This window comes from Cottoperca gobio, chromosome 8, assembly GCF_900634415.1.
Source record: "Cottoperca gobio chromosome 8, fCotGob3.1, whole genome shotgun sequence".
NCBI lineage: Eukaryota > Metazoa > Chordata > Actinopteri > Perciformes > Bovichtidae > Cottoperca > Cottoperca gobio.
In genome coordinates this window covers 12,841,330-12,853,669 of record NC_041362.1, presented here as the reverse complement: position 1 = coordinate 12,853,669, position 12,340 = coordinate 12,841,330, and the positions used below count along the sequence as shown (strand labels likewise).

General features: G+C 40.3%; 1 protein-coding gene across 5 annotated transcripts in view; it reads left to right on the top strand.

Annotated features, from left to right (window-relative positions):
• The window catches only part of nacc1a (nucleus accumbens associated 1, BEN and BTB (POZ) domain containing a), a 14,072-nt gene extending 2,897 nt beyond the window's left edge, over positions 1–11,175 (top strand). For 4 of the 5 annotated variants that reach the window (XM_029437727.1, XM_029437731.1, XM_029437730.1 and 1 more), the window contains 7 exons: positions 1,738–1,891; positions 2,833–3,102; positions 3,807–4,410; positions 4,647–4,817; positions 5,657–5,762; positions 5,936–6,033; positions 6,967–11,175. In XM_029437727.1, coding sequence (XP_029293587.1) covers positions 1,738–1,891; positions 2,833–3,102; positions 3,807–4,410; positions 4,647–4,817; positions 5,657–5,762; positions 5,936–6,033; positions 6,967–7,277 — 1,714 coding nt within the window. In that variant the 3' untranslated portion in view covers positions 7,278–11,175. The remainder of the gene's footprint in view (positions 1–1,737; positions 1,892–2,832; positions 3,103–3,806; positions 4,411–4,646; positions 4,818–5,656; positions 5,763–5,935; positions 6,034–6,966) is intronic. The other variant, XM_029437728.1, reaches the window with a different exon arrangement.
• The last annotated feature ends 1,165 nt before the right edge of the window (positions 11,176–12,340 follow it).

Here is a 12,340-nt window from a genome sequence, read left to right as displayed (position 1 = left end):
AGTCAACCAGTAACATAGCTTGCACAGAGCGGTCATATCCTCAGCACAGGGAACTTTGGTTCACTTTATTTTAATATTGACATGCAAAATATAGGAATCTTCAAGGGGGCAAGTGGGTATGTTTGCCTTTGACTGTTTAGAGAAGTGAATGGAAACATGCTATGTGTTGTTTGTTTAAGCCACACACTTGTCCACATAGAATAACAGAACATGACCCAGTTATCTAAGGACACAGGGTTTTATAGCTCATAGAAGACAGAAAAAAAGGCTTTTACTGAGCCCGCTCCTGGCAATAACAACTGCTGCAAGGCTGAAGTGACATATAGGATTAATCCAATGTAGATTATCCATGGAAGCTTCAACAAAACTTTGTTTTTAAATATCAATGTCCTGTGAGCTTGCCAAAAGCCTTCGGTAGCACTGTGTGAAGAAATATTTGTGGTCGATTGGATATGCCAAGGCTTATTTAGGACTTCTTTTTGCTAGAATAGAGGTGTTTCATTATAAAGGATTCGGCCTAGAAGACATAAAAAAAAAAAAAGACTTCCTTTAGATTTAGTGTATGTTAGGTTACTTTGTCCCAGTGAAAGACTGTCAGCTGTTTTATTGTGTCTGACATTCCTCACCTGTTTTGTTTTAAGTCTGTTCTCCCTGAGCTCTCTGTCTTTTAACAAAGCCATGTTATATTACACCTCCTCCTCACATTGCCTGCTGGTTCCCTCCTCACACCAAGGACACAGCACAGGATAAAACAGTTATTGTCATTGTTGTAAACGGGCCTGCCCACCTGGGACCATAACTCTGCTCATGACCAGGGATAAAGCAGTGTAAACACTACAATCAAATCCCTGTTGGGCAGAAATATATGCTGACTCAGCAACAGCCTGATACTTCCAAGTGAAGCTGAACTTATGTTTAATACACCAGTGTTTAACTGACACTTATTGTAATTCTGTCATTACGAGGGTGCAAACGATCTGTGAATTTATGGAAAACTTCCACGCGAAGTTAAGTTCGGGAATTCAGAAATGTTTGCACAATTTCTATTTAAAGGGTGTACCTTTTTGACAAATAACTTATTTTGGGGTTAAATAAGCATAACAATAAAGTCTTAAAGCATGTTTTGGTTAAAAGTATGCCATTCAATTGAAGTGTAACCATGCACTACAGTCAGCAGCACACTCTCCCATCACATGTACAGAACATTTGGCAGCATCTCATTAAATAGGAATTCAGTAAAATTTAGAAACCTCTCCACATGTGCATCCCACACCACTGCCCTGTGTGAGCCAAAGGACTACATGCTTTCATGTTTTGATTATATTACTGGAGTGAATATCTCTTTTTAAAATGTTGAATATGTGTCAGTTAACCAGCAGATTGCAGCCTAAAGCAAAGTACACCGTTTATAACTTGGTAACACCGTCTGCTAGTTTTCACTAGCTAGCTTTTGCCATGTGGGAGGTAGCTTCATTGAGCATGCTAACTGAATACTTTTAATTAACCTATCTACATTCATTATTTATTGTGAAACATTTCTTGTAGAAATGACTTATTTGCACTTTAAACCCTAAGTTTGCACATGACATGGTAAATACAGCCTGACTATATTTCCATTTTATTCCCGTTAATTCTCACCTTGAGTATTCTAGTAATTTTGCAACCCTAGTCATTCCTCTCGTTCTTTCTCCTGCTATAATGTTTCTTTTTTTCTGTCTTTCTTTCTTACCCAACAAGACCCTTTGGTGGTGTGCGTAGGCGCACCATGGCCCAGACCCTCCAGATGGCGATCCCAAACTTTGGCAACAATGTTTTAGAGTGTCTGAATGAGCAGCGGCTGCAGGGCCTCTACTGCGATGTCTCCGTGGTGGTCAAGGGCCATGCCTTCAAGGTACTGACGAGACAACAAGTTATTATTGTTTTCATAATGGAAATGGAATATTAAAAGTCAAGGCTAAATTTAGAGATGTTAATAAGGCTTGCGTGTAAACAATTAGTCCTGTGGCTCCACAGCAGCCATGTTTCTTGAAAGGATGGAATGCCAGTATACTTCAAAAGAATTGCTGTGTGGACAGTCTGAAAGCGGGGGCAGCTGTAACTTGCAACCTTTTTTTATTGTCATTTGGTGGATTGTCCAATCTGAAATGCTGATACACTTTCACAGAGAGCTGTTTTTAATTTCAGTATGATTTTGAGAGAGATTTTGCTCAATTCTTCCTCTCTAGCCGAAGGTTTAGAGATGAGTTAAATAACCCGTGTGTAGTCTTTACTTGGAATGACAACTGGACCTCTTTAATGGCACGTCATTTCCTACTTTGCTTGTAAATGTAATGGGTTAAATTGCCCCCAATTGCAGTGCCCTGGGTCTTAATTGGATGTCATTCCTCACACTTATCTTGGCAGATGTTCGTAACCTTGTCTGCCCTGTAACCTTGTTTTTAGGTCTCAAAATTTAAATGACCCCAAAAGTAAGAGATCTGTCACTTCGAGTATGGCTTTCTTTCCAAGAACATTAGGAGAACAACTCCAAATCAGCATATAGGAATCCTATTATATTAAAGACTTAATAAATACATACATAAACAAAATGGCTGGGAATAGAACTTTAATACTTAAATACTGACTGAATTCAAGTCGCAAATTGTTATAGTTGGCACCAAATGCTTGCTTGATTGTTAATGTTACTTACCTGCTTTAATTTACACTTTTCTCAAGTTTAAACTGTATTATATTTTGGTAAAGTTCTTGTGCAAAATGTTTGTGCGTAATAATTAAAATCCACTACTCTCAACAGTTCTAATGGGACGCCTGACTTATCTGCTTTTGTCTCAGGCCCATCGAGCTGTGCTGGCTGCTAGCAGTTCTTATTTCCGGGACCTTTTCAGCAGCAGCAATAATGGAGGTGGGAGCAGCAATGAGACGAGCCCAACTGTAGTGGAGCTCCCGTCGGCTGTGCAGCCCCAGAGCTTCCAGCAGATTTTGTCTTTCTGCTACACAGGCCGTCTCAGCATGACGGTGGGGGATCAGTTTCTCCTCATGTATACTGCCGGCTTCCTGCAGATCCAACAGATCATGGAAAAAGGCACTGAGTTCTTCCTCAAGGTAAGGCAAACATATTTTTTATTAGAAAGTTGTCAAAGCAAGTAACACAGTAGCTGGGACATATTATCTGAAAGAGGTACAAGAGACTTTTGAGTTTTCCACCATAACATTTCAAAGCGTTGAGCACAATAAACCCACAAACCAAATTCCTTTTACATGTATTAAGGTGGCATAAAAAGTCTCAGTGGCAGAGATCCAAAAACGGGTTAAACCAAAAGAAAACTATATTACCAAAATTAACATTAGGATTAATTTTGATTAGTTTTTTTTTGCAATCTGGATGCTTTAAAATGAAATGTCCTTTCCAGTTGGAACAGTTCTGAAATGTATATTGTGTTCAGAGATTGGAAAGGCACAAACGGAAAGGTTCATCTGCAGTAGAGAACGTATGCACTAAGGAAGTTTAAAGGCAATCTGCCCTGTAGTTGTTGAAATATCTAGCTAGTGTAAGTGAAATTATAAAGTGATGAATGTTCTAGATAAGGAAGGGGGGGGGGTCACTTAAATGTTTGGAATCATTTACTGATAACCATGAATATTCAGACAAAATGTGAAGGGAATCTGGCCAATGGTTGTTGAGATGCCTAGTTGTTGTATGGACGGACTGATCACCCTTCATCATCATCATACGATCGACATACCTGTTGGTTTATCAGTGAGTTAATGTGTGCTGACACAAACTTGATGTATACATTTATTTCTAGGTCTCTTCCCCAAGCTGCGACTCCCAGGGCCTTCACGCTGAGGAGGCCCCACCTTCTGAGCCCCAGAGCCCTGTGACGCAGACGAGTAACAGTGCAGGCCGGCCTGCCTCCTGCCTGACACCACTACCTCTGGTGTCCCGAGTGAAGACAGAACAGCCAGCTAGCCAGCCGGAAGCAGCCACTCCTTACTCAGTGGTCTGCACTCCTGTGGCCAAGCGGCTTTGGGAAGGTGGCAGCAGCCGAGATGGAGGCTCAGGGGGAGGAGGTGGCGCTCGAAAAGCAGCCCGTTATTCCCAAGAGGCGGTGCGGGGTAGTGCCATTCAGAGCCCCGGAGCCCTCGGACTGGCCATGGGTATGGGTGCCAACGTAACCAGCCTCGCCGGCATGGTGGCCAGTGGCGGCACCAACGGGAGCTATACAACAGGCCTCGGCATGTCAGAGGGTGCCAGCCCCGGCACCCTCAGCACCTACGCCAGTGACTCACCCATCAGCTACCATGATGATGAAGAAGAGGAAGAGGGGACAGATGAATGTGCTGAAGAGCAGTATAGGCAAATCTGCAACATGTATACCATGTACAGCATGCTCAACATGGGAGCCGCAGGTAATGGACATGAGACAGAATAGTACATGTAAAGTGTTGTCTAATGTTTACGCACACTTATATCTTCGGTGAGAGATTTTACTTTCTCTGCTGAGATTTCCTATTTTATTTGCATGGATTTTATAGTAATCTGATGTATTTCTGGGTTTTAGCCGGCGTTGTAGCGTTCGCCCTATTTCTCTCTGTATAAAAATTATATGGTTTTATTCTGATTTCGCAACACTGTTTTTCTCCAGCAGCTGGTGAGCGTGTTGAGGCTCTTCCAGACCACACAGAGACACGGGGTCGAATGCGAGGCAGAGACCTTACATGTCTCCCCGCAGAACTCATCGCTCAGATAGGCAACCGTTGTCATCCCAAACTGTACGAGGAAGGAGACCCTGCTGAGAAACTAGAGTTAGTCTCAGGTATGGTTTGTGTGTTCTCAAATAAACCCGAAAATAGAATTTTAGAGGAGCTGGTAAAATGCACCTAATGTGTTTATCTAAAGCCTTTAAACATTTGGAAGGTATATGTATATCTATATTAGAGAAAAAAATACGTGAGCTATAAAATATACATGCAGCAATATACCAGTCGTAAATGATTCAAAGGATCTAAACGAGCACGGCCAATGGAAATGATATGTGTACGCATATTTAAAGGATGTCCTCAAATGACTTGGCTTGGCTTCGGGGTAGGTTACGTGGCAGTACTGCACATTTGATTCAGTGTGTTTATGTCAAGGACATCCTGTGGAAATGTGTGTGTTACCTTACGGACGGGGTTACATACCTTGCAATATAGTGTGTGCGTGTGACTGAGAGAGAGGATGAGAGAAACATAAAGACAGAAAAGAAAAGGAGGGAGGTAACATGCGGCAAGCTAAAAGTGTTGGGAAATAAAATAAAAGTCCTAAAATAAATTCATTGTGAATACATGAATAGTAAAAAGGAAAACACTTTAGTTATTAAAGATGGTAAAGAAGCAAACGCAAGACTCTAAACTATGACATGTAACTAAAGCACGGCCTCCTCACTCTCCGCCTACAGCTGCAATGTTTGTTATGAATCAGACTTGCCACTCGACAAACAAATGGTCCATTCCAGTAAAAGCAAAGATCTTTATCATATAACTGTATATGACCCACAATATCAGTACTTGAACAGCTCAACCATGGCCTAAAGCGAAACAATAAATGGGTCATAAATGGCGGTAAGTGCTGATGATGTTTGGTGGTTCATTTGTTTGTTGATATTCTTTACAGGTACTTCTGTGTACATATCGCGAGCCCAGCTAATGAACTGTCACGTGAGTGCAGGGACCAGACACAAGGTGCTGCTCAGGAGGCTGCTGGCTGCCTTCTTTGACAGGTTTGTTCCTTCTGTCTGGGTCTATTTCTGCAAGTGTTTCAAGTTCTGTTTTTATATAGAGATTAATGTATTTTGTTTTTGTAATCTGCTGGCATTAGAGGGATATAGCAACTATTTTTATTTTCCTCTGTTGTGTGTTCTGTGCGACTCATAGTTTTTCTCTGATGTATCAGGAATACTCTGGCCAACAGCTGTGGAACAGGCATCCGCTCATCCACCAACGACCCGAGCCGCAAGCCCCTGGACAACAGAGTTCTGCATGCGGTCAAATGTGAGCATACAGTACATGTTTTTCTGTCTGCGTACTGTTTGCCCTCAAGCAATCAAAAGAATGTGCACATTTGCTTGTGATGTTGGGTACAGATAGAGGAGAATGTACATGTTTTCATATTTAACATAAACATATTCATGTGTATCGTAATGCACGTTGTTGCTGAATTTAATCAGTTAAGCTACTTTTGGATGAAAGTGCAAAAGGGGAGATTATTTGCAACCTACTGCACCCTCTGCATCAGCATTAGGTAATAGCCCACAGTGACCACTAGATAGCAACATTCACCTATGTTTACATATGTGTGCCTGTATATAACTCGGTGATGCTTATGTACATGCGTATATGAATAAGGCTAACTTGTGTAACTCCTTTGATATCTCAGTGAGGTTTGGGTTCGTTTTGTTTCTCAGTAGTGAAATGGAAAAGGCAGCAGGACATGCTTTTAAGAGATCAGCTGCTTGATTTTACGACTAACATTTCCAAATCAATGTCGAGGCCTCTATGATCTGCAAGAGTCCTTTTTCCTAACTTGGGGAGATGGTTACACAGTATTTGCCAACATCAACCGAAGTGTGTATGAATGCCGGACATTCTTTAGGATTTTACATGTGCAGTAAAACGTTGGGATGGAATCCAAAATTGAAGTGTTGAGGAGGAGGTAGCTCTGATACGTCAGGCTGCTTAAATTCTCCATGCACCTTGCAAGTAGGTGAAGCCAGACGCCCCATGGCAAAAACATTTAGAAACATACAGAATTAATGAGCACCATACCACACATTACTCATTAAGTAATGTGTATTCTACTTATTTAACACTAAAACCATTTCCCCTAACTACTGTTGCTGCTTCCCATCTGCTTCATGACACTAGGCCTCGTAGCATAAGGTGCAATCAGCCTAACTGTTTTTTTTTTGCCTTTTCCCGTGTCAGTTTATTGTCAGAACTTTGCCACCAGCTTCAAAGAGAGCGAGATGAATGCCATCGCAGCCGACATGTGCACCAACGCCCGACGCGTGGTCCGTAAGAGCTGGATCCCCAAGCTGAAGCTACTGATGGCTGAGAGCGACGCCTACACCGCTTTCCTTCCTGAAGGTGTCAAGATGGAGCATGACACCCTGGGGGCGGATCCAGCCTTCGACCCCTCCTCTCTGGAGGCCACCGGCAGTGCCGACATGGAGTCCGGTGGCTCATCAGGTGAATCGCTACCAGGTGTGGGCGGGGAAGGAGGACCGTTATTTTGAACATTGTGTCCGGGGAAGGTTGAAATTTGGTGACACGCATACCAGTATTCCCCAGTTCTGCTTGCCTCCTCACACTTTGGCCCACGCTGATCTCTCACATCTGACTGTCTATACTACACTGCTAGGGTCAACAGTTGTTGTTACCCTGATGTAACCAGGACATAAAAACTTTAATTTTTGCTTTATGACTGTACAATGGAGTTAGTTGAGGAAAGGGAGAGAGTGAGAGGGTTTTCTCCAAACTGCCCTCTGCCTCCCCTTGTCTTTTTAAGGTGTGTAAGCGCATCCACTGTTTAATATTAAATACATTCCCTGAAATGCAGGTGATGGAAGGGAGGTGGTGGGGGTTGCCAGGGCAGCCTGATGAGGAAAGGATGGATGGATGGACAGGCTAGGAGTTGATGTGGCGAGTATATTGAATGTAAGTGTCAGTGGCATTTTTCTCTATGCAACCCTGACAACTTGTATTCCAGCCTAGGAAAATAAACTAAATTTAAAATAGATACAATAATAGACATTAACACGACCTGTTCTTCCTCCCCTTGCATCTTCCACTCATCACCCTGCAAGTATTCTTCACCACATCACTTTTCTCGAGACCAGAGAATCTCACCTGAGTGTTTCACTGTGCAGTGTCTTATAGAAATGTATCTCATCTTTCTGTTTTCTAAATTTGTAGCATGTTTCTTCGTCTATGAACTGAATAAGTGATCCAGAGAGAAGGGGAAAGCTTTTTACTGAGATGATTGTAAAGAAAATTTAAAGGGCAACAGGTAATCAAAGATGGTCATATTTTTAGAAGACAAACTATATTTATACAAGTGCCCATGCCTAGAACGGTGTGAGCAAAGAGAGTGAGAGGGATTGTTTTAAAATCTCGATCTTCATGTTTTATTGAAAGAGGTCTTGTCAAATAAGGAAAGTGCTATTTTTGCATTAAAAAAAAGAGTATAATAAAGCAGTCTTATCATAAGACCCATAGTCATTTATTTTTATCTTTATTTGACAGTGCAGAGTGATGGAATGAGCAGTTGAACTGCTAAATTTGAAGCATTTCATCTTCTTTTCACTAGCTTAAAAGGAATAATAAGACTGATTCAGCTGGCTTGACTGTTGTCTGGGAACCATTTGTTGTTAGGTCGTGAACCTGTAACGTTTGCCTCCTTCGATAAAACATTGGCCCACAATTTTGAAGGTTACTGATCTGACAGCTCGGCTAGTTTCTTCTTTGTACTGAAATTATTGAGAAGGAAAAAAATAACTGCCGACAAATGCAAAAGTCACAGGAAATAATGATAGAAAATTGGAACGTGAATTTAAATAAATAAGCAGAATGCTGGTGGGTACAGTGATGTCATGAGGAAGCGATTATGCTTGAAGCAAATGGTATAGTGGTTTTATGGTACTATCCACGTGTGTGTGGTAAACAGTTCTTTGGCAAAGAAGGAGAGCCTGTATTTGAGTATGTAGTTTATTCATGTATCTAATGCACCACCTCTTTTAATATGGAAATTCAAAATGGCTGACAATTTTATTTTAGAGTTTGAAATGATTTTGCACCTTAATGAGAAGAACCAGCGGTTCATGCACCTTTTTTGAGAAATGTTGTGTAGCAATTGAACTCCTTTAGGTGGAATTTGTCTTCTTTTTTTTTTTGTTTCCATGTCTGCCTTTTGTTTCTTGTTAAGAAAGTGGCACAAATTCCTACTGTAAATAATCAAGACGACTGTTGAGTTAAAATCCCAAGTGTTCTTCCTTTCTGTTGCTGGATGCATCTGATTGTGAAATGTCAAAAACTTTTCTTTTTTTTTGTACGTGAAAGTTTGTATTTGCTTGAAGCTTTTTGAATGACCTGTAAGAGATCAGCACAGGGATTCGTTATTCCTGTTGCAGAGGGATATAAGTGAACATGGTCTGGGTGTGACTTATAAGGAATGTGTTCTTAACCTGAAATGCTCTCACAGGCGACTGATTACTTGCTCCTTCTCGAGGAGCATTTCTCAAAAGGTTCTATTTTTCAGGGTAAAAACCGGGAAGGAATTGATGCTTCTTATTCAAGGCAGTTCAGTCAGTCTTATTGAAAAAAGAACAAGAAGCATGATAGATGAAACTCAGCTTATTTCATTATTGATTGCAAATGATCAGGATGAGTTCACTGAAATGGTGTGACCTGATGGTATATGGACAGAACAAAAATGCAGTACCTCGTAAGTATTCTGTAATTAAGGGTAATGACAACAAAACCTCAGTATGCTCTACATTTGACTGTAGATGCCACACGAGCACCCCTCCCCCACATACCTCTCCAGTACCTTTGCAGACTGCTGTGCTTCCTGTCCTTCATGCAGCTGGTGTCGTGTTTCACTTCCACAAGTTTATTCATGTGTTTCAGAGAGAGGCAAAGCAGTGGTTTTAGATGGTTAAATCCAAATTATAATATGTACGTTGAATTAGTTTAGTGGCTTTTCACCGGGAAAAGTTTACAGTTCAAATTAAATTACTTGTTTTTCCCCAATATTTGTTTTAATTACGACACTACTTAAGTCAGTGTATTTAAATAACTATAATCCCTTTTTAAATAGTTTGCTGGGAAATCACATGATGATATACAGAAAACATATAAAGAATAAGTATATCAAACTCAAGCTTTTCAAAATAAATAGTACTAGATTCCTACATTAAAGTTAAAGGACCTAAGACTTCTGAATTAAATTTTAAGGAGCTTTTGGGACATTCAACCTAGCAATGAAATGTAATTCTATCTTCCTATATAAAATAATAAAGATCTAAAATAAAAAACATTAAATAATATCTTATTTTGTATAATGGCTACTAAATATGTCAATGTTCCTGCCTAAAGAAATAAAAAAACAGGTATGAAGTACTCTTAAAATGTCTGAATTTAGTTCTATGATAAGAGGCGTTAGTGGAAAAACAAACATGGATTCAAATTTAAAGAAGCTTTTAAAACAAGAATCAATTTAGATTATATTCTTACAGTAAGCATGTTACACAGTGACCTACTGAATGACTCGTACTCCATTCAGTCACTAACTACAGCTGAAATATCACCATTGATTCTAAAGAAGCCTTGTTAGTCTGCTGTTACAGCGCAGCAGCCCAGTGCACATACAGAAATGTCACGCACCCAGTCAGAATATCCTGCAATTGCGCCTTATTTGCCTAGAGTAGAGATAACAATGGTTACGGTACTTGTCAGGGGTTTTATCCATAGTCGATGTTAAGTTCTCTGATGTCCAAAAAGTCCCTCACTCACAACCTACTTGCACACTGCTTCATCTGCAAGAGCTGTGTGAGAGTTTTACTTTGTGTGCATTTGAGAAAAGAACGATTTCATGCTTCTTTTTTTCTGTACGTTCTAAGCAAATTGTAATTTCAACGTATGTGTTTACACTTCACAAAACATGTAGACCTACACACTTGAATGGATAAGGTGTGGCACGGCACAGTGAACGTTTTGTCACTAAACAGTACATATATAAATATGATTATACACATGTATAGATAAATACTGTATATTATATATAGACGCACACATAGAGGTCAGATTGTTTGTTGTGCACTCGCAGCATGAGGTATATATTTACCCAGAAACGGCGCTTCTTCACAACCTGTGCAGTAACTGGTCTGCCCATGTCTTTTCCCCTGCTCTTTGCCCTCTGTAACCCTGTAGCGCCAGTGGACATCTTGTACTTCTCATCCTATTTCTTTCTGTGTTCCAAGTGCCAATAACTTTGTGAAAGCCCTGTAACTGTGACCCAACATTATCAAAGGTAATTGCACATTAACAACTGTAAAATAAATAAATACAAATCATAGAGAACAATGTCAAAATGGATTAAATAATGAATATCTTAATAAAAGATTTGTAACAATTTCTCTTTGACTCCTTTTTTACTGGGAGGTTACTTTTCAGTTGTGTGTTGGTTGTCTGGTTGTTATTACACTTTTCATGTATGACACTGGAATAAAGTAAATATATGGAAATAGGAATCATTAAATTGAACTAGATTGGATTAAGATTGTGTCTATTGCCTTGAAGTAAATATGAGCATTACCTTTTTTTACCGAAAAAAAAAGGAATGCATTTCAAATATAAATGTTGGATTAGGTTGTATATTTCTGTGGAGAAATCCTTTTCACTGTGACATGGTTTCATGTAACTTACTGTAAATAACCACTTTGCATAAATCTACAGATAAAAAGTTTGAACATGCATGCTCATTTTTGAATGTTGAATGCACACTTCAGTACTCCCACCTGTCTGCCATGCATGACGAGTTTCCCGCTTTACGAACCTATCACCCCACACAGTTGTCCTTAACTTAATTTGGCTATAGTTTTGCTTTCATACTTGATTTACATTGGGCGACTTTACATACAGTGCATCCGGAAAGTATTCATACCCCTTCACTTTTTCCACATTTTGTTATAGCCTAATTACAAAATGGATTAAATGAATTTGTTTCTCTCAACATTCTACACATAATACCACGTAATGACAAAGTGAAAAAGGTTTTTTTTTATCTTTTGCAAATTTATTAAATTAAATATCACATGTACATAAGTATTCAGACCCTTTACTCAGTACTTTGTTGCGGCACCTTTGGCAGCAACTACAGCCTCAAGTCTTCTTGAGTATGATGCTACAAGCTTGGCACACCTATTTTAGGGCAGTTTCTCACATTCTTCTTTGCAGATCGTCTCAAGCTCCATCAGGTTGGATGGGGAGTGTCGGTGCACGGCAATTTTCAGATCTTTCCAAAGATGTTCAATCGGGTTCAAGTCCGGGCTCTGGCTGGGTCACTCAAGGACATTCACAGACTTGTCCCGAAGCCACTCCTTTGTTATCTTGGCCGTGTGCTTCGGGTCGTTGTCCTGTTGGAAGGTGAACCTTCGCCCCAGTCTGAGGTCCAGAGAGCTCTGGAGCAGGTTTTCATCAAGGACCTCTCTGTACATTGCTGCATTCATCTTTCCCTTGATCCTGACTAGTCTCCCAGTTCCTGCCGCTGAAAAACATCCCTACAGCATGATGCTGCCAC